Raw genomic sequence first — 26,846 nt, forward strand, 5'->3', positions numbered from 1 at the left:
CATATCTGAACGTCAAAGTGGTTTTAGTTTCAAAATACAAAATATACGCCCTACTTGAACAAAAAGCTAAATTTGTTGGCACATTTATCTCTTGCGCTTATATTCCTCGTGGGTGTGGGTTCGGTCATTGAAAACACCTATATATATATATATATATATATATCTCTATCTCCTGGAAATCGAATAATAGCACAATTTGTCATCTGTATGTTCATGTACTCCTCTAGCAAGTAACTATCTATGATTCGATTAGGACTCTCCCCTTCCTAAATCAGTGGCGTTATTAGGCAGGAGCTATGAGGTACCAGGATAAGTGGTCTCAACCCGATCATAATACCAGAATTTTATTATAATTATTACATGTAGTTTCTATTCGTTTACTGTCATATTTAAAATAGGATTTCCATCCATAAACGTGAACAGGGAGCTGTTTAGGCAACTGTTTTCTCACACACAAGATCAACACAAAACTACAAGTGTCACAATATCCCGCCTTTTATTAGGTTGAAGCAATTCCCGGCATGCAGCGCGCGTGCACGTCACTTTCAATGCGTGAGAGGGTGTAGGCGGGGCTTGGAGAGTGGGCTCCCTGTACGCAGGCGCATTGATTGTCGCGAGTGGTGGCTCCGGGTGACCGGGCTGCCTACGAGGAACAGTGTCAGTAGCAGCAATGGTGAAGAAACGGAAAGGCCGGGTGGTGATAGACTCCGACACCGAGGACAGCGGCAGCGACGAGAACTTGGACCAGGTGAGTTGAGCGGAACGGGGTAGAGGCGAGGGAGAGAGCGCAAGGCCAGAGCAGGCTGTGCTGTGTCTGTATATTGGGCCGTGGTGCTTATTGGTGTCCCTCCAGCTACATTCACTCTGTGTCTCACCAACTGACCCTGGGTGTTCTGCCATAAATGACTAACATTCTATTGGCCTGTACCTTGTCTTACACTCCTCCTCCTCCTCTGTTACTACTAGTTACCTCTACTACAACTCCCATCAACCCTCACACACAGTCCCACGCATTGTAAACCCACAGCAGCCTTGCTTGTTACATCTTCTTTATTTCCTTTTCCTTATATTGAGTTATAGAGGGAGACTTTACACCAAAACACTGGTGAGGTAGCTGGTTTTCTCTGCACTGCTGGTTCTCACTCCAGAAACAATGTAGTGGAAATTGGCTGGTTCAGGGCAGAGACACACGCTGCTATTTCGAAAGATTAGTCGCCCAGCGACAAATCGCTTATTCTTGAGGTGAATAATCTCCCCGAACTGCCTCCCTGCCGTCTAGAATCGAAATCACCGGCGAGATGGCACTCGTTTAGGCTTTCACAAGTCGCCCGAAATTTCCTCGTGAGGCGACTTTGGAAAACTAAGTGTTCCGAGGGCTATCACGCCGGCGATTTAGGGAGATTAGTCATCTGAAGAAGAAGCAATTTGTCGCTGGGTGACTAATCTCCCGAAATAGCAGCGTGTGTCTCTGCCCTTAAAGGGGTTGGTCACCTTCGAACAACTAGTTGTTTTCAGACAGATCACCAGAAATAACGACTTTTTCCATTTACTTTCTATTTTTTATGTGTCACCATTTTTCCAATATTGAAGTCTAAAGAGTCATTTTTCACCTTCTGCCCCCATGGCTACTCAGCAGCTTGTTTATATAAACTATAGTAGTACTTATCTGTTATCTACTGTGTATCCTGTGCTTGAATGGCTGCCCCCATGGCTACACAGCAGCTTGTTTATATAAACTATAGTAGTACTTATCTATCTGCTGTGTATCCTGTGCTTGAATGGCTGCCCCCATGGCTACACAGCAGCTTGTTTATATAAACTATAGTAGTACTTATCTGTTATCTACTGTGTATCCTGTGCTTGTATGGCTGCCCCCATGGCTACACAGCAGCTTGTGTATATAAACTATAGTAGTACTCATCTGTTATCTACTGTGTATCCTGTGCTTGAATGGCTGCCCCCATGGCTACACAGCAGCTTGTTTATATAAACTATAGTAGTACTTATCTGTTATCTACTGTGTATCCTGTGCTTGAATGGCTGCCCCCATGGCTACACAACAGCTTGTTTATATAAACTATAGTAGTACTTATCTGTTATCTACTGTGAATCCTGTGCTTGAATGGCTGCCCCCATGGCTACACAGCCGCTTGTTTATATAAACTATAGTAGTGTTTCTGAAGCACCCGTTTTACCAGTGCAGAGCAACAGTACGTTCTATTTTGATGACTTTGATACATTTTCAGTTTTTGATGTTCCTGTTCCTTTAATAGTCACAAAGGAGATCTATCTTCTGCTACAGTGTTTGAGGAGGCAGAGTTTACAGTTGGCTTTAAAAGCATTTGGATAAATTGTGTAAATTGAAAAGCTACTTGGAATTACATTTCATTGTGCGAAACAGTGTTTGCAGACTGTGTTCCCTTATTCCCCTCTCCTGCGAAGTGCTTTAATGTGTATCTTAGCAAGATTTTATTTTTTGAATTTTTTTTTAGTGACCTTTGAATTAGAGTCCTGCAGCGGGTCAGCAAAAACCTGCTGTACCCTGCAGGTAGCGGGGTAGATGTTCCGGGTGCAGGTATAGATGCGGGTCGGCGGTTCTGCGGGTTTGCAGGTCGGGCCGCGGGTCTTCTCAATACTGATTTTTTACTACATTTTCCTGACTACACCCACTTCCGATGACGTCACTTCCGGTTTACAATGACCACACTTCCTTATTCTTGATGGTCAGCGGGTCTTGGGTCCGGGTTGCGGATAAGATACTTGCGGGTCCAAGCGGGTAAGAATGCGGGTTCGGGTTGCGGATTGTGGGTTATGGGTTCCAAAAAATGGACCTGCGCAGGACTCTACTTTGAATCCATAGATGCACATATGCTCCAGCCTTAAGCACCCCATACAACGGCCGATAAAAGCTGCCGATAGCTTATTGGTCCGTGTGTCGGGCCATGTGACGGGCGTCCCTTATTGATATCTGCCTGAAAGTCGGCCAGATGTCAATCGGCAGGGAAAAAAATCCAGTTGGATTGCAGCCGCATCTGTTTTTTGATGCAGTGGTGCGATCCGACTGCCCATATTGCCTCCATTATGATCCGATCATTGAGCCCTAGGGCCCACGATCGGATCAGCCCAATATCATCCAATTTAATGTGGGGATATCAGTGAGAGATCCACTCGTTTGGCCAAACAAGCAGATCTCCCTGTGTATGGCCACCTTTAGGGGTTTGGCACGTGGAGATTTGTTACATGTTATGTAAGCTCAAATTAAATTTCCCCCAAGAAAGATGTAACTTTCCACTAAACATTCAGTACAAATATTCAGTGGTTTTAATGTCATTTGTTTATTGGTAATTGCTGTTGAAAGCAGCGTTTGTTTATCCGTTAAAGGTCTCTTGAAACATTGTAGCTGAATCCGCCTTGTGTGCTTTCTTCACAGGTCTCTTGTGAATGCTGCTGCTACTTTGTTTCAAAAGTCACAAGCAGTGTGGAGAGCATATAAAGTTGTGATTTGTAGCAATAGCTATAGAACAGTTGTACGTAAAAGAAAAACACAAACAAAATCTCTGTGTATATATATGAGTCCTGCGCAGGTCCATTTTTTTTTTTACCCCAACCCGCATTCTTACCCGTTTGGAACCTCTATCCGACCCTACCCGCAGGAACCTTATCCGCAGCCCGGACCCGCGACCCGATGACTATCAAGAATCAGGAAGTGCTGTCATTGTAAACCGGAAGTGACATCATCGGAAGTAGACATGATCAGAAAAAAATGAATAAAACAGGAAGTGCTGTCATTGTAAACCGGAAGTGACGTCATCGGAAGTAACCGTGACCAGAAAAAAGGACTAAATATCACTATTGAGAAGGCCCAACCCGCAGAACCGCAGACCCGCATCTTTACCCGCACCAAGAACTTCTCTCCTCAACCTGCAAGGTACCGCAGGACCTGCTGCACACACACACACACATATATACACACACACACACACACACACACATATATATATATATATATATATATATATATATATATATATATATATATATATATATATATATATATATATTTTGTGGGGGGGTTTTTGGGACTAAAAATGACGATTGGACATTGGAGACCTAACAGTATGTCTACAATTCAAATTTTTTTTTGCACCCAAACTTACACATTCAAGTTATATTTTTGAAAACTCAAATATCAAAAAAAAATGTGAATTGATAGATTCAAGTTGTTTCAGGACATGAACTTGATCATTAGTTTTTTTCCCCGTCGTTTTTCATTCGACTTTCTGACATTTTTTTCCGTAAACACGCCAACATTTGAAATTCAAGTTTATCCGAGGTAGAAAAACCCTCGCACAACTCACAAATTAGAGTCTTGCTAAATATGCCCTTTATGTATACTCAGTAATAAGTAAAGCTTCTGCTCAATGTTCATTCTAATTTCCTCTCTGCTTTTCCGCAGAAAAATTATTTTATGCGCACATTTTAAGCTTGTGTGCGGATTTTTAAAAACGGTATGCTCAGGTTAAAATACAAGCAAAGTGTTCACACAAAATAATTTTTGTGCACCACAGCATGTTGTGTGCGCTGGCCTTAAAATGTATGTGCGCACGCACAACATAGAGGAACATATAAACTAATAAAGGACTGATCTGTCCGTTGTTTTGTGTTACTGGATGTTTAAAAGCCTTTCTTTTAGTTCTTAGGGCAGAGACAGATGAGAAGATTCGGGGAGATTAGTCGCCCAGCGACACATCGCCTCTTCTTCAGGAGACTAATCTCCCCGAACTTCTTCCCGGCCGGCTAAAATCTAAATCTAAAGTTTCCTCGTGAGGCAACTTCGAGCGACATCGGAAAACATAACGCTCCAAGTGCCACCCCACCGGCGATTTAGATTGTAGCCGGGCGACTAAATCTCCCCGAATCTTCTCGTCTGCTCTTATAGTTAGTATCGAGTTTGTCAGTGCACCATGACCTATTTATGTGCAAAACAATCTTATATCGGCTATATGTTGCAGTTTTGGTTTTGAGCTGGAGTTCCCCTTGAAAAGCAGCTGTTAGACTTGATACAATAGTTGCTAATATTCCACAGATGCTGCTGAGAAATGTATCAACTAATTTTATCAACTAAATGTAGCAAATTGTAACCGTTCAGATGCTCCTGGATCACTGAGCTGCCAGACTGAAACACCAGAGACACGAACATTAAACTTCAATTTTGGAAAAATGCTAAAAAATAAGAGATTAGTTGCCGGAAGAAGAGGCGATTTGTACTGTTCCAAATTTATAGATTTAGTTGATAAATTTCTTATCTTCATCCCTGTTGAGTAGAATCCCTGAGTTTTATTAAAGGTGAACTCCTCACAAACCTAACTTAAGCTTTTTGAAAAAGTAAACATAATTTCAAGGAACTTTGCAATATACATCAAATTAAAAATATGCAGCCATCTGTCCTCAGCCTGCATCCTCCAAACCCCACAATTCCCTGCACACACAATTTCAATAAGGAACGGAACATCACAGTGCAATGCATTGTGGGTTATGTAGTTCCTGCATGCTGTCTGTAAGATGTGGAATAGTTGATACAAATTGTAACATCAGTGTTTAGTCCCTCCTTCCCTGCCAGGATTTCAAATGATGCAGAAAGAAATGAACTGTTAAACAGCTGGATTTCAGCATAGGAAATGGCATTTATTCATACTTTTTGAAGAAACGGGTAACTGTGATTTGGTTTGGAAGCCAGAGTTCCACTTTAAGTGTCCTACCTCCCAGCAGAGGGCTATGTACTCTTGTTGCTGTCAGAGAAAGGGATTTAAGATATCTAAAAAAAATAAAGAGTCCCATCCCTGCTTTATTGCAGTACTTTTGTGAATACCAGTTGAGATATTAGGCTCGAGTTTGTGCACCAAGGCACTGCCATGTATCCTCAAATTGTTTATATAGCACCAACAAGTGAGGCATGCACAGTAGTGATTTGTGGGCCGGCCCAAAACCCACGGGTCGGGCGGGTTCCGGCCGACTCCTGCACAAAATCTTCAGGTCGCGGGCAGGTCCGGATCGAGCCCTTCCCTTGCTCTCCCTGCTTGTGATCTAGCACTTCCGGCGCCCAAATGAATAGACTCGTGTCCACCCCTTTTATGACGTTGGGGCAGGGCGGGCACGGGTCTATAAATAGAGGGGCCGGGTGTGGATTCAGAGGGAGCGGGTTGAGGCAGGTCGAGAAATTCTCAACCCGCACATCACTTAAGTACAGGCCAAGCTAATCGTTTATTTTGGGAAGCTTACAAATCAATTATGTGGCATTCATGACAGGAAGCTGGTAATGAGCTGCTTGTTTCAACCACAAACCACTCAAAAAGAGGTTTGTTTTCTGTAATCAGAAAATGATAAATAGCTGCTGCCTAATGAGCATCTGTGTACTGAATACAGTATTCCTCGTCTTGGAAAGGGTCCAGGATCTGTCACTTACAGCAATCCAATAACCATATGTACTTGTTTTTGTAGGAGCTGCTGTCCTTAGCCAAGCGCAAGAGGAGTGATTCAGAAGAGAAGGAACAGCCAGTAAGCAAACCGACCGCAACCTCAGACTCTGAGACCTCCGACAGTGATGATGAGGTATGTATTCACTGGAGAATTCTGCAGTTTAATAATGAAAACCACAATTCTCAAATATTGTTGGGTATTGTATGGATTTTCTGTTAAGGCATTTGCATATACATATTAACTCGTTAAAGGGGATGTAAAGACAAAAAAATAAAATACCATTTTTACTTTCTTTAATGAAAAAGAAACCCATCTCCAATATACTTTAATTAAAAAATGTGTACCCTTTTCATTAGAAACCTGAGTGCATTCAGTGAAATTCCACCTTCATTTACTTGCTGCAGATAGGAAACTTTAGATGGTCCCTAACTGCTCTGCAGGAAACAATCATACTTCCCAGAACCGGAGCAGCTTTGTTTGTTTCCCTGTAGAACAGCTGGCGAACATGTAGAGATTCATATCTGCAGCAGTCAGAGCAAGTAAATGAAGGAGAATATCACTGCATATAGTCAGGTTTCTTATAAAAATGGTACAGATTTTTTAATTGAAGGATTTTGGGGATATGTTTCTTTTTCAGTTAATAAAGTAAAAATGGTATTTTGTTTTTACCTTTACATCCTTTAATGTTTCCACTCCAGCTACAGGACAAAGATCATGGGCCAGATTAACAGATAAAAGGGTTCTATTGGGTATTATTGCTGCAGCACTGTTTGAGAGTTGAGAAAGTTCGTATTAAACAACGCAAAAAAAAAAAAAAATCCACATTGGATTACATGACAACACAGGACCCAGTGCAGTCTGCATATTCTGATTAATAATCAGTCTTGCTGTATCTGCTTCTATGTCAGATATTTGACTTGTGCTGTTTTGATAATTTATGATGATCACTAAGCAGCCCAGACCACACTGAGCATGTGCATGGTCTTTGGTCTTGCAAAGATGTTCAACAAAGTTACAAGATGGCGAACTCTTATGGCCAACTTTGAAAGCAAAAAGCATTTGTTTAATTAGGCTTCTGGTGCAATAAGTTCATGTTTCTATTTAGTATACAAAACACAGCATATCTAGCATTATTATTCCCCTCTAAATATTAAACTCTGTTCATTGTGGTCTTCTAATATTTGGTAATGATGTCAGCAGCCGAAATTGCCACCTGCTCAACGGAGGAATATCTATGGTTACTGTTAAGCTATGCAATGTTCTTACCAGGACATTTTTGCTGTGCGCATTTCCTGCAATTTCCCATTGCTGTAGATTCCTTGGAGGTGCAAGCAATCTAGTGTTTTGCAATAACCTTAGTCTTTCCATATCTTCATCCTGTTGCTTCTTAGGATCTTTCACTGGTTTGTGTCCACAGGCAAAACCAAATTTTGCCTCTCTAGTGTCCTTGCATCACTTCCCTGTTTTTCATTCTCTGTCTGGGTGTGAGTAAAAGGGGTTCAACAGAAAAAACACTTAGCTTGAGCCCTGGCTGTGTTTGTAGTAGTTATAGCATATTTTTGATAAACATTGTGTTAATTTCCCCTTAAAGGAGAAGGAAACCTAGTCGGCGCAAAAACCCTCCCCCCCCCCTCCCGTGTGTTGCCCACCCTCCCTCCTCCCCCTTGACCTACCCGTCCCGCTGGGCAAATGCCCCTAACTTGTTACTTACCCTTCTGTGCAGGTCCAGTCTACGGGGTTCACCAACGCCATCTTCTTCCAAGCGATCTTCTTCCTGCTTTGACCGGCGCATGCGCAGTAGGAGCATTTCGCAGGTACGATCTACTGCGCATGCGCCAAAAGTCGCGAAGTGAAATTGGAAAACTTTGTGACTTTTGGCGCATGCGCAGTAGATCCGTACCGGCGAAATGCTCCTACTGCGCATGTGACAAAACGCCGTTCAAAGCAGGAAGAAGATCACGTGGAAGAAGATGACGTCGGTGAACTCCGTGGACTGGACCTGCGCAGAAGGGTAAGTAACAAGTTACGGGCATTTGCCCTGCGGGATGGGTAGGCCAGGGGGGAGGAGGGAGGGTGGGCAACACACTGGAGGGTTTTTGCGCCGACTAGGTTTCCTTCTCCTTTAAGGGGTCACTTATATCTCCAGTTTATTTCAGATAACCTTTAACTTTAGTTTCCTATAGTGATGTTGTTCAGTTGAAACTTAGAGGCAAATTTATCAAGGGTCAAAGTGAAAGTTTGAATTTCAATTTGAATTCAAATTTTCGAGTTTTTTTTTTTATGGGCAAAACTGTCAAATTTGACTAGGGAATTGTTAAAATCCGATCTGAGTTTTTTTAAAATTTTGAATTTAGATTTTCGAGATTCATCATACACTGGCCCTTTAAAGGGGACCCGTCACCCAAAAAAATTATTGAAAACCCTATTTTATCACTTTACTCAAGCAAAATGAACTTTAATTACTGTATACAAATTATTTGAATCTTATTTCCTGCAGTCTGAGTTCCTGACACTGTTATTAAGGCAAGCCTTGCATCATCTCAGAATCTTGTTTGTGCACCAGAATGGGGGACCTGATGTCCACCCCCATGTACTGGCTACACAATTAAACGGTGAAGAGAACTGGGAGAATGTGGGGAGAGCAGTGACATGTAGGAAGTGCTGAACGGAAAGTGAAAGTAATTGTCTGCCCCGCCTCTATGCCTGGGCATAGAGGAGGGGCAGGCAATATTTGATTGACACCTGAGATTTTTAAATGAGCTTACAACCGCTTTGAATGCTTAAATAAAAAATTGAAACTGGATTTCATGTTTAATTTGAAAAGGACTTTTATTATACAGCGTTTTTTGTTTGGGTGACAGGTCCACTTTAAGAACTCGAATTCGACTATTCGCCACCTATAACCTGCTGAATTGCTATTTTAATCAATGGAAGATATCCTGGGATGAATTGGTTGTTTGCATCCTTCCTGACATCCGAGTTTCTTTCAGAAAAAAACCCAAAACGAGTTTTTAAAACCCGAATCGAATTAGATTCGAGTTTTCGTGCCGATCCTATTCACCCGAGTTTGGAATTTTTTTTAATAAATTTAGATTGGTCGAATTTCGAGTTCATGGGAGTTTGAGAGCTTTTAAAAACTCGCGTGAACCTGAAATTCGAACTTTGATATATGTGCCTCTTGTGGATTGAATGCTGTTTTGTATGTCAGATTTTATGTGGTCATTCAGATTAAGCTGCTCAAGTAAATTGAATATTTTATATCTGACCAGGAAGTTGCATGGTTTTTACTTCTTCCTCCATCTCGGCTGTATTTGTATTTGCAACTAAACTTCTGGCCATGCCAATTTTGACTTAAGCGGCCAGCCTTACAAGGAAATAAAAAATCAACTGCACTAAAATGTAGTAAAATATTGTTTTAGCAATGAAACCGTACTTTTGTTCGCACTGTTTGTTCGTTTTGGGATTTCTCTGATCCATGCTACTACTAGGCTCACTTCTTTTAAAGAATACATTGAGTGCTCTCCTTGTATTTTACAGTGGACAGTCACAGGCCAATCAAAAAACAAGAAAAAAGGGAAACCTGGCAAAGGAGGGGAGAAGAAGGGAGCAATGAAGAAACAGGCTAACCGGGCAGCATCTTCCGGCAGCTCTGGCAAGGAAAGTTCTGCGGAGAGCTCTGCTCCAGAAGAAGGTAAGAGATTTGTTATTTTTTCTACAGCTAGGGGACAGATTTATCGAAGTGTGAGATTAGAACTCACAGAAAAACTCTCTCGCTTTCTATTCATACCTATGGGATTTTTAGAATCATATTTATCAATGGAGTTCATCATTTGATAAATATGCTATTAAAAATCCCATAGGAATGAATAGAAATTAAGTGAGTTTTATTGTGGTGAGTTCTAATCTCACACTTTGATAAACATGCCCCTAGGGGGCAGATTTATCAAAGGTCGAGGTGAATTTGCGATTTTTGTGTACTTCGACGAGGGAATAGTCCAAATTTGATTTGAATTTGCAAAAAATTTGAAAATTCAAAGATCGAAATTTATCATCTACTGTCTCTTTAAAAATGTGACCATTTGCCACCTATTTGGAGTCAATTGGTGGACAAATTAGATCGAATGTGCTATTCCTTCGATCCGAATACGGCCCTATTCTATCGAAAACGGAGCTATTCGACCCAAAAAAAACTTCTACTTAATTTCTTTTTGAATTCGAAAGTCGACCCTTGATAAATATGCCCCTATGTGTCATGTTGGGTCTAGTCACATCATATTTCTCTTAAAGGGATACTGTCATGGGAATTTTTTTTTCTTTTTCAAAACACTAATCGGTTAATAGTGCTGCTCCAGCAGACTTCTGCACTAAAATCAGTTTCTCAAAAGAGATTTTTTTTTTTATATCTAATTTTTAAATCTGACAAGGGGCTAGTCATATTGTCCGTTTCACAGGTATCCCCAGTCATGTGGCTTGTGCTCTGATAAACTTCAGTCACTCTTTACCCAGCAGCCTAACAACAGAATAATGGGAAGGTAACCAAATAACGGCTCTCTAACACAAGATAAAAGCTGCCTGGTAGATCTAAGAACAGGACTCAATAGTAAAATCCAGGTCCCACTGGTGCACACAAGGAATATTGAACTGCTGGCGATAGTGAATATTGCCTGTGTTTATTCAGTCAGAGGGAGGAGTGGTATTGTATTTCAAAGCTATGTCCATTTTTTAATGCAGTAAAATAAAAAGAAATACTGAGTAATAATTAGATGTCAGCAGTACATAGCTAAGATTCAAGGGTGTCCCTGCTTATATTGCCATATTGTTAAAAACAAGATTGAACATGGGGGCATGTTTACTAGCATTGGAAATAAATCATTTGGAGAGATTTCTGGAGGTGTTGCCCATAGCAACCAATCAGATCTTTGCTTTTGTTTTCTAAAGGTGGCCATACACGGGCAGATAAAGCTGACAATATCAGTCGTTTGGACCAATTTGACAGCTTATCTGCCCATGTATGGGGGCTTCCGACGGGTCTTCCTGATCGATATCTGGCCACGATATAGATCGGGAATGTTTGATTTTTAACCAACCTACCCGTCGGAGCCCCTTGGCGTATCGTAATTCGATCGTTCGGCCATATGGCCGGACATTCAAATTACCCCCGATATAGCCATGCCATGCCGTTAGGGGCATATCGGGGAAAGATCCACTCATTTGGCGATGTCGCCAAACAAGCGGATCTTTGAGTCTATGGCCAGCTTAACTAATTGCTGATTGGTTGCCATGGGCATCCTCTCCAGATATTTATCTTCAATGTTAGTAAACATGCCCTTCAATCCCCAGGATGCCAAATGAGAATATAATCAATAATCATAAGTAAATTGCAGTGGCATAACTAGATGTTACTGAGCACCACAGCAAAATAATTTTATGGACCCAAAATCAATAGGTTGTCCTGTTTTACTAATATATATCAAAAATACTCATTAATTAGGGCCTCATGGAGGCCCCCTATACCTCCTGGATCCCCCTGCAGCTTTAGGGTCTGCTTCCTCTGTAGTTACGCCCCTGGTTGTCCCTTTTTTACCAATATTCATATTGAACTTGCTCATTATTTAGGGCCTCATATAGGCCCCCTATACCTCCTGGACACCCTTGCAGGATACACCACCGTGACTTCCATTAAGACCTCTGTCTTTTTCATCCAACAAGCAGCATATCCAACATACTCGCTCAGTATGCACCCGGGAAAAAACAATTGCTCAGAGACTTAAATCCACAGGGTTTGAGAGGGGCCCCTTCTAATGGCGTCTTCACTTCTCGACGGCCTTTTAGCTTTGTCAAGAGACCTCTTATGGGTGTCTTAGGGCTTTTAATGTGTTTAAATATATATGTGTTGGCATGGTTGACTAATAAACATCACCATTTTATGTATACTTGTGATAATTATTAATTAATTATATTATCTTAGTTATTCTATTCATTTTACTACTTTCTGATGGTCTCTGGTTGACCCGCTATTGAAATTTCATACCGTTGTCTGCACACAATATATATATGTGGGAAATGGCATGTGAGAATCAGGCTGGCTGTGTAGGACTAGTCTGAAGTAGTTAAAGCAAATCTTGACTTAAGCTCATCAATTGTGTCTTTCAGTTTACACATTCTACCCATAGATGACCTGTACTTACTAAATAATTTACATATATGCATACATTCATTTCAAGACTGAGCTCTAAATGCAGATCTAAAGGTATTTGAAAAAAAATAGAGGCCTGCTAACATGAACTTATTTTTTCTTTTTAGGTGAGGTGTCGGATTCTGATAGTAGCAGCTCATCCTCCAGTTCTGATTCGGATTCCACATCTGAAGATGAAGAGTTCTGTGATGGCTATGGGGAGGACTTTATGGGGGATGAAGAAGATCGGGCTCGACTTGAGCAGATGACTGAGAAAGAGAGGGAACAAGAACTGTTTAATCGGATAGAAAAGCGAGAAGTGCTTAAGCGAAGGTAAGATAAAATGCCATTTGGTGCAATTAGATTAGCACAGGTTTATATACCCAACATTTCATTAGTAGCCAGTTAACCTGCTAGTTTGAAAAATCTGCTGTACCAATGAAATACCAGTCCAAGCTATGTACAAACTGCATGCAGGTAGTGCTCTGGTTTGATCTAAAGCAAGTGCAGCAGTGCTGATCTCTGAGATACCATGACAATATCCAGAATCCTCCTCTGTGAACAATGGCTACGATAAGTGTGAGCAATGGTTGACATACCAAATATCCCAGAAGAAAAATGATCTTTAAAGCGTAATGATTATGCAATAATATGCACATCCTTTTAGGGTCAAGGCACACGCTCAGATTCAGGGAGATTATTCAGCGACTAATCTCCTCTTCTTCTGTGCGACTAATCTCCCCGAACTGCCTCCTGCCGGCTAGAATGTAAATCGGCGGCGGGATGGCACTCGGAGCACTTCATTTTCCGAAGTCGCCCGAATTTTTCTTGTGAGGCAGCTACAGAAAACGAAGCGCTCCGAGTTCCATCCTGCCAGCGATTTACATTCTAGCCCACGGGAGATTAGTCGCACCAAAGAAGAGGAGATTTGTCGCCAGGCGACTTATCTCCCCGAATCTGAGCATGTGCCCTGACCCATAATAGGGCATGAGTACCAATATTGCTTTCTATACATCTACAGATTTGAAATAAAGAAAAAACTGAAAAATGCAAAAAAGAAAGAAAAGAAAGAAAAAGATAAAAAGAAGAAGCACGATGAAGAACAGGAGAAAAAGAAACAAACACAGGTCTTGGAGGCACAGTTACAGGTAAAAAAACCTGTGCAATTAACTATAGTGCACAGTTTCCAACCTGTCAATTTATGTGTGTGGCACATGGAGATTTTATATTTCTCCCAACTCCTCCTTTAATCAGGTAACTTCACATAATAAAGAAAGGCGGTCAAAGCGAGATGAAAAGTCGGACAAGAAATCTCAAGCAATGGAAGAATTGCGAGCAGAGCGAGAGAAGAGGAAGAATAAGACTGGTAAATTTGAAATCACTACAGATAAAAATGTGTGTGTATATTACATGACATAATCGTATAATTAGCTGATATACTCAGGGTTACATTTTTAAAATAAAACAAACTTTTCTTTATATTAAAGCAGTTTAAAAAAAAAAAAGTAAATTCTGCAGTTTTACTGTTCAGATAGTCTGGAGGGCTGGTACCTAGTACAGGTAGGGGACCTGTTATCCAGAATGCTCGCGACCTGGGGCTTTTCGGATTAAGAATTATTCTGTTATTTGGATCATCATACCTTAAGCCTATTAGAAAATCATGTAAACATTAAATAGACCCAATAGGTTGGTTTTGCTTCCAAAAAAAAGGTTGATATCTTAGTTTGGACCAGATACAATGTACTGTTTTATTATTACAGAGAAAAGGAAATACTTTTAAAAAATTTGGATTATTTGGATAAAATGGAGTCTATGGGAGATGGCCTTTCCGTTATTCTGAGCTTTTTGGATAACGAGTTTCCGGATAGCTGATCCTATACCAGTATTGGCTAACAAACAGATAAGGATAGCAGACAAACAGGCTTTATAACCAATCTTGGCACCCTTGCAAACCCTCGGTTATGTGTTTTGTCTTGTGCTATAATTTACTGCTGAACAGTTTTGTGATACTATGTAGTGACACAATGTTATTGGTCAGTTCGGAGGACTGTAATTTTTGTAGTAAATGGATGGCAGAAGCTCTTTGAAAAACCATCTAGTTATGCGTTTTATTGCCTTTGATCTTACCCTGTGAATTTCTGATAAGAGTTGCATTCCTGAAAAGTTTGTTATATTTGGACACCGAATGCAAGAAAATTTTCAGGGATGCTCCTCTCATACATGAAAGTCTTAGTTTGCACAAATGAGATGCATGAAGGGGGCTCCATCTTTTTTGAAGCAAAAGTGCTATATATACTTGTGGGCGAGACGATGGCCACTGAAATGTTTAGTTGCATTTGGCCACACTGTGTTCCAGTGCATAAAGAACTCGTATACACACACACGTACATGAAGAATGTGCGTTTAAGTGTTTACTTGATTGATCAAATGTCTTGGCTTCTCACAGATGTTATTCTATAAGACCATTAAAGGGATACTGTCATGGGAAAAAATGTCAGTTAATAGTGCTGCTCCAGTAGAATTCTGCACTGAAATCCGATGCAATTATATTATATTTTGAAATCTGACATTGGGCTAGACATATTGTCAGTTTCCCCGCTGCACTCAGTCATGTGACTTGTGCTCTGATGAACTTCAGTCACTCTTTACTGCTGTACTGCAAGTTGGAGTGACATCACCCCCCCCAGCAGCCTAACAACAGAACAATGGGAAGGTAACCAGATAGTAGCTCCCTAACGCAAGATAACAGCTGCCTGGTAGATCTAAGAACAGCACTCAACAGTAAAATCCAGGTCCCACTGAGACACATTCAGTTACATTGTGTAGGAGAAACAACAGCCTGCCAGAAAGCAGTTCCATCCTAAAGTGCTGGCTCTTTCTGAAAGCACATGACCAGGCAAAATGACCTGAGATGCACCTACACACCAATATTACAACGAAAAAATAATACACTTGCTGGTTCAGGAATTAAATTTTATATTGTAGAGTGAATTATTTGCAGTGTAAACTGTGTAATTTAAAAAATAAGTATTTCACAGTTGTCTCATGGATGTTTTAACGTTTCACTCTGTACTGAGTTTTTTTTTTACCTGCAGCAGAGTTGATTGCCAGAAAACAGCCTCTGAAGACCAGTGAGGTATATTCTGATGATGAAGAGGAAGAAGAAGATGACAAGTCTAGTGAAAAAAGCAATCGATCTTCCAGATCTTCTTCTTCTTCTTCTGACGAAGATGAAGAGTAAGTGTACTTTTGATATTGTACTAGGATAGTCTGGCATTTGGGTTATGCTTTTGCATTTAGAAGTCACAACATTTTGATACATTTCAGCTTTTTACGTGTATTTAGTAGGGGTTGTTCCCATTTGTTAAGTTTGTCAGTGCAACTTTATTGGTTAAATAACTCTTTTGGCAATGTTCTACCCACATGTACCATTTTCTTTAACCTGCGCTCCTCGTTGGTTGTTTCCAGGACTGTAGAGATTCCACCAAAATCTCTGCCTGTGTCTCTGCCAGAAGAGCTCAACAAGGTTCGCTTGTCTCGGCACAAATTGGAACGTTGGTGTCATATGCCCTTTTTTGCAAAGACGGTCTCAGGCTGTTTTGTGCGGATAGGCATTGGAAACCATAACAGCAAACCTGTATACAGAGTGAGTGAAGCTCAAACAGTACTTCCAACATCGTTACACACTCCATTTCTGTATAAGTTTTTTTATATTTTATCTTATGTCATAACCACACAGTGCTGCGTCTCACCCCATTGTGCAGATACCCTGTCCCCTCTGTTTTACTTTCTTTCTGTGTTGTTTACCTTTGAATTAACTTTTAGTATGATGTAGATATTAATATTCTCAGACAATATGGAATTGTTTTTCATTTTTAATTATATTTGGGTTTTGAGTTATTTAGTTTTTTATTCAGCAGCTCTCCAGTTTGCAATTTCTGCAATCTGGTCGCAAGGGTCCAAATTACCCTAGCCAACCATGCGTTGATTTGAATAAGAGACTGGAATATGAGTCAGAGAGGGCTTGAATAGAAAGATAAGTAATAAAGAGTAGCAATAACAATAAATGAGTAGCCTTACAGAGCAATTGTTTCTTAGATGAGGTCAGTGACCCCCATTTGAAAGCTGGAAATGGGGAAAAAAAAGGCAAATTACTCAAAATATAACATATAAGTAATGAATACCAATTGCAAAGTTGCTAGGCATTGGGCATTCTATAACATACTAAAAGTTACCTGAAAGGTGAATCACCCCTTTAAAGGTGCACCTAGTTGGCCCCAGATTTATTGTTTGAACTACAATAACATTTTCTCGGTTGTCTTCCTAAAAAGGCAAACTTAAATCTAAACTATTTCATTGTATTGGCCTTTTCAACCAATTGTCTTGTAAACACTTGATGTCTTAAGCCTGATCTTGAGCCTCTAAAACCTAATTTTTTCACTTAACCGTTGTGATAATTTAGGTCGCAGAAATTACCGGAGTGGTAGAAACTGGAAAGATATACCAGTTGGGTGGGACAAGGACAAATAAAGGCCTACAGTTACGGTAAGGCAGCTATGAGACGTTGGTAAAGTGAGGTTGTTACCACAGATACATGCCAAGTCATCAAATTATTTACATTTTTGTTATCCCCAACATTACTTATTGTACTGGATACAATAATTATAATTAAAGGGATACTGTCATGGAACATCCGTTAATAGTGCTATTCCAGCAGAATTCTGCACTGAAATCCATTTTTCAAAAGAGCAAACAGATTTTTTTTTATATTCAATTTTGAAATCTGACATGAGGCTAGACATATTGTCATATTGTCTCCCAGCTGCCCCCAGTCATGTGACTTGTGCTCTGATAAACTTCAGTCACTCTTTACTGCTGTACTGCAGTGATATCACCCCCTCCCTCCCCCCCAGCAGCCTAACAACATAACAATGGGAAGGTAACCAGATAGCAGCTCCCTAACACAAGATAACAGCTACCTGGTAGATCTAAGAACAGCACTCAACAGTAAAATCCAGGTCCCACTGAGACTGATTGTTATATTAAGTAGGAGAGATAACAGCCTGCCAGAAAGTAGTTCCATCCTAAAGTGCAGGCACAAGTCACATCACTGGGTGCCGCTGGGAAACTGACAATATGTCTAGCCCCATGTCAGATTTCAAAATTGAATTTAAAAAAATCTGTTTGCTCTTTTGAGAATTGGATTTCATTGCAGAATTCTCGTGGAGCAGCACTATTAACTGATGTGTTTTGAAAAAAATATGTTTTCCCATGACAGTATCCCTTTAAGAAAACCTAAACTTCCTAGAATAATAGTTGTGAAGTGTATTTTCAAATGCTGCGCAGTTTTAGCAGAAGGATGTCAAATTCTGTTCTTGCTTCAGGCATGGCAATGACCAGAGGGTTTTCCGATTGGAGTTTGTCTCTAACCAAGAGTTTACAGAAAGCGAGTTCATGAAATGGAAAGAGGCGGTAAGTAAGTTCTTTAAGACCATGAATGGCAATTCTCCGTTGCCTGACCTGCATGTGAACTAACGGAAATTGCTAGTGTTTTGCCACCTGCCCACCAGGCTGTAACATGAAATGCTTTTATTTCCCCCTTTTGTACTTCCTAGCCGCACAAAAGTACAGAAGTCATATACACATACACATTTGTGTATGAGGGGCAAACTAATTGGACTTGACTGTTTACAGACAGAACCATGGCAGAATATGCATCACCTTCGTATTTTAAACGTATTAATTGCTCTAATAATATTTACAGAGGATAAGCCAATTTTGGAAACTTCAAGACAATATTTTGGTGTAAAATCAGTAAAAAAAGTAAAAAATTGGTGCACACACAGCCCCTTTTACTGCTGCTCCATTGACCCCTCTCCAAGCTTCCTCCTCATGCATCTATTCTTTTTATATGTCTCTGTACTAGGGATGCACCGAATCCACTAATTTGTATTCGGCCGAACCCCAGAATCCTTTGCGAAAGATTCGGCCGAATACCGAATCCCAATTTGCATATTCAAATTCGGTATACCCGGGCAGAAGGATTCAGCTGAATCCAGCGGAAAAAGGCCAAATCCCAAACCGAATCCTGGATTCGGTGCATCTTTACTCTGTACCCTGACCTCCTATGTGCAGCGGAGTTCAAAGGGGCCATCTTCTGTTTGTCTTCTGATTCTCTTCTGTCAGTTGCTGATACGGATCTTGCTGGAGCATTCACAGTAGAAGTTTTTTCAGGACATAGATTCAACTGCGCATACTCTTCTAAGATCTGTGCCACTGCTCTAACAGATGAGCATCAGAGACAGACAGAAGATGGAGCCTTTAAACTCTGCTGTGCAACTCTACAGATTTACAGCCGGTCAGGAGACAGACAGACTTTTAAAAGGAATAGATGCAGTGAGCAGGGAGCTTTGGAGCGGGGGTTAGGGTTTAGTTCTCCTTTAAAGGGAAAATATATTCCCTTGTTCAATAAGGGCTAGTCCACACTCAGTGAGGCAACTTCGGGCGAATATAGAAAACGCATCGCCGCGTGTGCATTAGCGCAGGCGACTTTTCATTGTAGCCTATGGGGGAAAAACGCTAAGGCAGTTCAGGGAGATAGTCGCTCAAAAGACGAGGCGATAAGTCGTCAGGCGACAAAATCTCCCCAAATCTCCTCGTGTGGCCTTACCCTAAGGGTACAGTGAAAAGGACTGAACATCCTTTTTCACATTTAGTTCTTGTGAAGCAGATAATTTACCAATCTCCGATAATCCTCCTGCATAATGGACTCCTGCTAATCTGCAAAACAATACGGTCACAACACAGGGAGGCCTGTACACTGGTAATATAATTACGTACCTCACAAGGACCAAACATGGAGTAGCTTCAATTGCCCTGTTTATCTTAAAAACAATAGCTTTTTCACGGCCAAAACAATAGACAATGTATGTGCAGCACAGACCCTATGAGTACTGTTCCTTTAACAATATAGGTGATTGGTGGATATTGTTCTTCTAGATGTTTTCTGCTGGCATGCAGCTTCCCACTCTTGATGAAATTAATAAGAAGGACGTATCAATTAAAGAAGCCATGAACTATAAATTTAATGACCAGGATATTGAAGATGTGAGTATCCGGTGCGCACACATTTAGTTTATTAAAATAGTTAGGACACACAGCTCAGTCACTATAGAGATCAAGGAGTAGCACCACATGATAGTATCATTATTTATTTTATTTTCAGTGATGGATGATTTTTATGAACATACTTCATATACCTAGTTTGCCACATATTTTATAGAGTAGTTTTGATTGAATTGCGTGAGCAATATGACTGCTTCCGAATATTATCAAATACAAATATGTTTAGTTTACCTTTTTTTTTTTTTTTAATCTGTATACATTGCAAAGGCAGAAAGTGTTGGTTTATATTAAAGAGTGATTTGATGGATTTATATTTTGATCTTTACCCTAAACTTCTGTGTTGCAGATTGTAAAGGAAAAGGAACGGTTTAGAAAAGCTCCTTCAAATTATGCCATGAAGAAAACGCAGCTTTTGAAGGATAAGGTAAACGTCCCAATTTTTAATTTGTTTTGTTACTTCAGTCTTCAGTGTTTAGATTAGGCTCAAGCACTTTGGAAATGTTTAAAGTGATGCTGTCATGATTTTTATGATGTAGTTTTTATTTCTAAATGACACTGTTTACACTGCAAATAATTCACTCTTCAGTGTAAAATGTAATTCCTGAACCAGCAAGTGTATTTTTTTTAGTTGCAATATTGGTGTGTAGGTGCATCTCAGGTCATTTTGCCTGGTCATGTGCTTTCAAAAAGAGCCAGCACTTTAGGATGGAACTGCTTTCTGACAGGCTGTTGTTTCTCCTACTCCGTGTAACTGAATGTGTCCCAGCGGGACCTGGATTTTACCATTGAGTGCTGTTCTTAGATCTACCAGGCAGCTGTTATATTCTGTTAGCCTAGCTTGAGGCATGAATAAATCACAAGTTTTTTCACTATATCGGAGTTCTGCTGAAATATTTTTTAGGTAGCTGCTATCTAGTTTACCTTCCCATTATTCTGTTGTTAAGCTGCTTGGGGGGAAAGGGAGGGGGGGTTGTTATCACTCCAACTTGCAGTACAGCAGTAAAGAGTGACTGAAGTTTATCAGAGCGCAAGTCACATGACTGGGGGCAGCTGGGAAACTGACTATAAAATGTCTATCCCCATGTCTGATTTCAAAATTAAATATAAAAAAATCTCTTTGCTCTTTTGAGAAACGGATTTCAGTGCAGAACTGATCAACTGATGTGTTTTGAAAAAATTTTTTTTTTCCCATGACAGTATCCCTTGAAATAGCTAAAATGCTGAGGTCAGTTACCTGTGTCCTTTTTAGGCAATGGCAGAGGAAGCTGGAGATCAAGACAAAGCTAAGCAGATTCAAGATCATATGAATGAACTAGAGGAGCGGGCTGAAGCTTTGGATCGGCAGCGGACAAAGAACATCTCTGCCATTAGGTGGGGCACTCCACTAATTGTGAGCTGGAAAGACTAGCACTCTATTCATCTCATGCCCTATTGTTACAATACAGTGGTGCACTGGGAGCCTTCAATTAAAAATCACTGGGGGTCATTTATCAACACTGGGCAAATTTGCTCATGGGCAGTAACCCATGGCAACCAATCAAATTGCTGCATTCATTGTTCTACTTGTAGCTGGCTTCAAAAAGCTAATCACTGATTGGTTGCTATAGGTAACTGCCCATGGGCAAATTTGCCCAGTGTTGATAAATGAGCCCCACTGACTTGCCATCTACGTTTTGTGTTGTGGTTGCCAAATATTTCATTTATTGAAGAGGTGGTGAAAAAAAAGACCATCAAGTTAAACATTTTTGTAAATTTTTCTTTTTTCTTAAAGGGGCTGTTCACTTTTAAATTTACTTTAAGTATGATGTAGAGAGAGATATTCTGAGACAATTTGCAATTGATTGTAGAAATGAGCATGCACTCCTGAGGCACACTGATGTGGTGAAACTCCTATTTTATTCCATGAATTAAAACAACCTCATCCTAACGCGTTTCGTATCTAGAGATACGTAATCATAGGCACAAATGTGCCTCAGGAGTGCATGCTTATTTCTACAGTTGTCTGCACCTTCACCCCAAGCTATGGGTTTGGGGCGCTGAACCCGAGCCACCACTTGATACCGGTGAGTGTGAGTCACATGTTTCACTTTGCCGTGTAACGTGTGCCTGATGGAGACGGACCTGGGGGTTATGCACTCAGGTCAACCTGTTTATTGGGTGAACCATGGCTAAATTTGTTTGCTGATTTAATTAATTAAATACATAGAGGTCGGAGTTTCACTCATCCTAACAATTAATTTTGTATAGTCGGCATTTCTTAACTTTTTTTTGGGATAGAGCCGCAAACAATCCTTTCTTTCTGAGTTTGCAATTGGTTTTAATTTTTATACTATTTGTGGCTTGTAAGTTGTTTAAAGGAGACATTTCATGTAATCTTCATATTTAGAAATAGTAATCCTCCATCCTAAAGCATGTACTGATGCAAAAAAAAAAAAAACATTTTAAAAGCAATTCACCTCCTAAAACTGTTGTTATATCAGAGCTTCAGAGAGATCCTTTCTGCTCTGAGATCCTGCTTGGATGCAGGGAGTTGATATTAAAACATGGAATTTGACTACTTTATACCTAAATGATTGGTTTCAGGTAGTTGAGGGCTGGTTAGATACACAGTTAGCATGAGCATTATTATGGCAGCAGTACTAATCTATATTGATTGTGTTATTACCAAAACGAATTTTACTTAAATTTAACATTGTTTAATCATCTTACTTGGTGGACAGTAGAAAGGGAGCACAGGTATTGCGCTAGGGCAGCTCTCCGCAATCAAAGCAGACCGGCAGGGGCGAATGTGTTCCTTCAAGAAGAGTGATGCGCTCATTCACAGAGAAGACTGCTCATTCGCCGACATCCAGATGCACGCCTTTGCTGCCAGAAAATTATGCACTCGCTTATGGGAGAAGCAAATGGGGGTCAGTGACCCCCATTTGAAAGCTGGAAAGAGTCAGAAGAACTTGCAAAAACTGTAAAAGAAAAAAAAAATGAAGGCCAGTTGAGTAGTTGCTTAGAATTAGTCGCTCTATAACATACTAAAAGTGAAGGAAAGGTGAACCACCCCTTAAAAGAAAATGCTTAGCATTAAAAAGTCTGTGTCTTCATATATTGATATGGGCAGGTGTGGAGGTGCATTGCAACCCCACTTTACAACTGAATGTATAGTAGGAGCAAAATTTCCTTCTTTGTATTAGTCAATGATTAACTTTATCAACTGTTTTTTTGTTTTGTTTTTTTAATGTTCAGTTATATAAACCAGCGAAACAGAGAATGGAACATTGTGGAGTCTGAGAAGGCTTTAGTGGTAAGTGAATTCTGATACATGGGGTCTGGGAGGAAACAACAATACGCTTTCTTTACTGGTGCAAGAATCGTCTCCTGCTCTGTTCTGAGTGTGGTGGAGTGATAGAGAAAAATGTTATGGGTATAAATGGAAATGGCACTTTTCAGCCCAAAAAAAACACGTTTCCCTAGCTGTGTTGGGAAATATTTTAGTTTCTGAAGGACTTGCCGAACTGGAACTTGCTGCTTGTATGGATTTGAGATTGCCATATGCTGTATTGCTCAGAAATACATAATGCATCAGAATTATGTTAGTGAATATATATTTTTCCCCCTCTTTCTTAGGCAGAGAGTCAGAGCATGAAGCAGCAACAGATGGATCCCTTTACTAGAAGGCAATGCAAGCCGACCATGGTGTCTAATGTATGTATACTGGGCGAATAAAGACAATAGACACCTGAGCTGTGGTGCAGCAAATTGTTAGAAAGTTCGTTTTAAATATACTTGGTGGGAGAAGTCTTGATTAACTTGTCATAAAGTGTTTATAGTATTGTTTCGTATGGTGCTCTAATTACCAGGGTTGTGATCGCACATCCTGAACCTAAGGATCGCTGAACACTAGTTATACCACTGTACAGCTTCTGCAGAGAGTTCATTCTCCTTCCAAGCAATAAATGGAGCAGATTTATGAAGGGTCCAACTGAAAATTAGAAATTTGAATTTTCACGTTTTTTTTATGGTGAAACCTGTCAAATTCGACTAGGGAGTTATTCAAATTCAATTAGAGTTTTTAGATTTTTGATATTTAGCATACTCTGGCCCTTTTAAGAACTCAAATTCGACTATTCACAACCTAAAACCTGCGGAATTGCTGTTTTAAGTCAATGGGAGACGTCCAGGAATCAATTTGGGGTTGTTTGCAGCCTTCCGGACATTCGGTTTTTTTCAGAGAAAAAAACTTGAATCGAGTTTTTAAAATTAGATTCTAGTTTTCGTTTCAATTACATTCATCTGAGTTTTGAAAATTCGATTTTATTAATATGTTACGATTGGTCGAATTTTGAATTCATGGGAGTTTAGGGGAGTTTTTATGAATTCACATGAATTTCGGCCTTTGATAAATGTGCCTCTAAATGTGTTCATGTGTATTTGTGGCAGTAAATCATTGAGTCTGCTTGTCTTTTAGTCCAGGGATCCTGCCGTCCAGGCAGCCATTATTGCTCAGCTGAATGCAAAGTACGGTTCTGGAGCCAGCACTGATGCATCCAAAGATAACGGCACGGTAAGACTACTATGTTTATCATTGGAGCAAAATATGCAATTTAATATGGGCGATGCTTTGATCATTTGTATTGGTCATACCAAATAATTGAAAATTTTCCTAAAGCAGCTCTTATACTGTTAAATTGTATTCCATTTTCTTGAGTTTTTCGGTGTAATGCATGTGTTCATTATGCTAGGCTCAAAGCAAGGATAAAGATGGAAACACCATGTCAGCCAGCGACCTCTCAGAAGACCTGTTTAAAGTGCATGATTTTGATGTAAAGATCGACCTACAAGTTCCCAGTTCAGGTGTGTAGGTTTTTGTTTTCCTTGCCCCTGTAGCTTTTACTATGGACTCTTTATAAGGTATATGTATGGGCATCTATGTGGTCAATGTTTCTGTTGTGCTTCACGTAGAAGGATGATTACAAGGGCAAGTCTATGGAAAGCTATTGCATTTTACCATTAAAGGAGAAGGAAAGCAACCAAAGCAGTTTATTGCCAATAGATTAGCCACAATAGTTCAAGCTATAAGACTATATTTATTCTGTAGAATGCTTTTCCATACCTGAGTAAACGGCTCTAGAAGCTCTCTTTGTTTAGGATAGCAGCTGCCATATTAGCTTGTTGTGACACTTCCTGCCTGAGTCTCTCCCTGCTCACTCATAGCTTTGGGCTCAGATTAAAGCAGGGATTGAGGTGAGGGAGGGAGGGAGGCAGAGAGGAGCAAACTGAGCATGCTCAAGCCCTAGCCCTGGAGGTTTATACTGAAAACAGGAAGTCTGATACAGAAGCCCATGTATACAAAATAGAAGGAACGAAATGTGGTGTTTCTTTTGACAGAGGACTCAGAGCAGCATTACTTTTAGGGTTTACCGGTGTATTTATATGGACCTTTCTGATAAAGCTTATTTAATTTGAGCCTTTCCTTCTCCTTTAAATGAATGCTGCAGAACTGGCCAGAGCAATAGTGTTGTACTCAAGGCTGCAGTTTGAGTCAAGTTGATAGAACTACAGAATTTCACCAATTTTTTTTACTTATGGCAATCAAATGATAGTAATTTATGAAGTGAACAAACCCTGTTTTAATTTCCCCGCAGAATCGAAATCTCTTGCCATCTCCTCAAAAGCACCACCAGCAAAGGACGGAGCCCCACGCCGCTCTCTGAACCTGGAGGACTACAAAAAAAGGAGAGGACTTATCTGAGCCCGGCCAGCATGCTGCTGACCTTGCATGCCCCATTTTGTAATCCTTCCCTGTTGTTTTTACCATCGTGTGTCTGGAGCAGTAGCACCGCTGGGAACTGATTCTGCGTAACTAATACTGACGTCACATGACACCTTACTTTGCTCATTGTTCCGTGGCTTCCACTTACTGTGGATCTTTCGTTATCCTTACAGTTGCCCATCTATCTACGTATATATTGCTTTTCCACAAGCTAGCCGTTTCATGGCTAAGCCTTCAAATGTAAATGTGATCCCTGCAGTAAACCAACACTACATATCCTCTGGTTCCTGTCTGCATCAACACCTCCAGGTTCTTGATTCTGGCAGTTACTTGGCAGGTCTCTTCTCCAAGAAATGGCACTTGAGGGATATGCATCCGTTTCCATCCATTAAGGTTTTCGTGGTGGACAGACATCAGATATTTATTTTTTTATAATTTTTTTTTTTATTATGAGCAGCCATAGTGTTTCTGTCCTGATGTGCTTTTGCTGACTTTGCATGCTCCGTTTTTTCCCCACTGTTTCCGGAGCAGCAGCAGCAGATCTGGTGATAGACTCAGCCTTGTATCATAAACTTACGGACTTTATGGGACTGTTCACTTGGCCACTCTTTTGGGACACCCTCCGTTTCTCTTTGGTTGTCTATTTTCCCAAACCTTTATCCCATTTTTGTTTTTTCCTGCAAGCCTGGTGTTCTATTGCTCAGTATTACAATGGAGATTTGAGCTCTATACGCAGCAAACCCTACATAAAGCGCTCTGCTTTCTTCTCTTTACCTTCAGAGAGGGTTAAGGGCCCCTCCAACTCCGCTGCTGTGTATGACATTAAAGAGACTGCCTCCATTCCGGTTCTTACAAAGAAAGGAGCCTAGAATGTGCTGTCGTTGATGCAGCTTCCTCTTCACGGTATGTTTTTGGCGGGCAGGTTTCAGGAAGATTCTTTTTAGCTGCAGTACGGTCCTGTCTGTCCTGGCTGTTTGGAAATACATTTAAAAGCTGTAAATGAGAAAATGAAACTGTAAAGAAGAAACAAATTAAATATGGTTCTCCTTATGAAAACGGGAGTCGATGAGCATTTACTCCACGACAGAAATATGCGAGTCACAAGTCGACAGAGGAGGTAAATGAGTGTTAAAATCAGCATTGTGATAGATTACATTTGTGGTCATAACTTGCACAGTTCAATTTTCGTATATCTGTTGTGGAATGATTGCTAAACAGTATATGCAAATGTATGAACAGCGGCCAGAGTGGTGAGCTGGAAAAGCATACCGGTAATAAAGAGTGTTACTCCATCTGTTGCCATCA

General features: G+C 40.4%; 1 protein-coding gene across 2 annotated transcripts; it reads left to right on the forward strand.

Moving 5' to 3' along the window:
* The first annotated feature begins 553 nt into the window (after positions 1 to 553).
* LOC108704443 (RNA polymerase-associated protein RTF1 homolog) lies at positions 554 to 26,846 on the forward strand. Of its 2 annotated transcripts, none has more exons than XM_041574366.1 (18): positions 554 to 748; positions 6,499 to 6,609; positions 10,015 to 10,168; positions 12,781 to 12,985; positions 13,674 to 13,800; positions 13,907 to 14,018; positions 15,748 to 15,889; positions 16,121 to 16,298; positions 17,115 to 17,197; positions 18,037 to 18,124; positions 19,652 to 19,759; positions 20,124 to 20,201; positions 21,027 to 21,148; positions 23,015 to 23,072; positions 23,396 to 23,473; positions 24,237 to 24,332; positions 24,511 to 24,622; positions 25,414 to 26,846. In XM_041574366.1, exons 1-18 carry the CDS (start codon positions 671 to 673, stop codon positions 25,518 to 25,520), a joined length of 2,037 nt encoding a protein of 678 aa, XP_041430300.1. In that variant the 5' UTR covers positions 554 to 670; the 3' UTR covers positions 25,521 to 26,846. The 2 variants fall into 2 exon arrangements, with proteins under 2 accessions (XP_041430300.1, XP_041430301.1); XM_041574367.1 differs by lacking the exon at positions 554 to 748 and adding an exon at positions 3,794 to 3,928.

This window comes from Xenopus laevis, chromosome 8S (assembly GCF_017654675.1).
Source record: "Xenopus laevis strain J_2021 chromosome 8S, Xenopus_laevis_v10.1, whole genome shotgun sequence".
Classification (NCBI taxonomy): Eukaryota; Metazoa; Chordata; class Amphibia; order Anura; family Pipidae; genus Xenopus; species Xenopus laevis.

Excerpts from the sequence above, each read along its gene's own strand:
- LOC108704443 (XM_041574366.1), top strand. The coding sequence starts at position 671 with ATGGTGAAGAAACGGAAAGGCCGGGTGGTGATAGACTCCGACACCGAG. Across the intron at positions 20,202-21,026 it reads CGCAGCTTTTGAAGGATAAG|GCAATGGCAGAGGAAGCTGG; the intron begins GTAAACGTCCCA and ends TGTCCTTTTTAG. Across the intron at positions 23,073-23,395 it reads AGTCTGAGAAGGCTTTAGTG|GCAGAGAGTCAGAGCATGAA; the intron begins GTAAGTGAATTC and ends CCTCTTTCTTAG.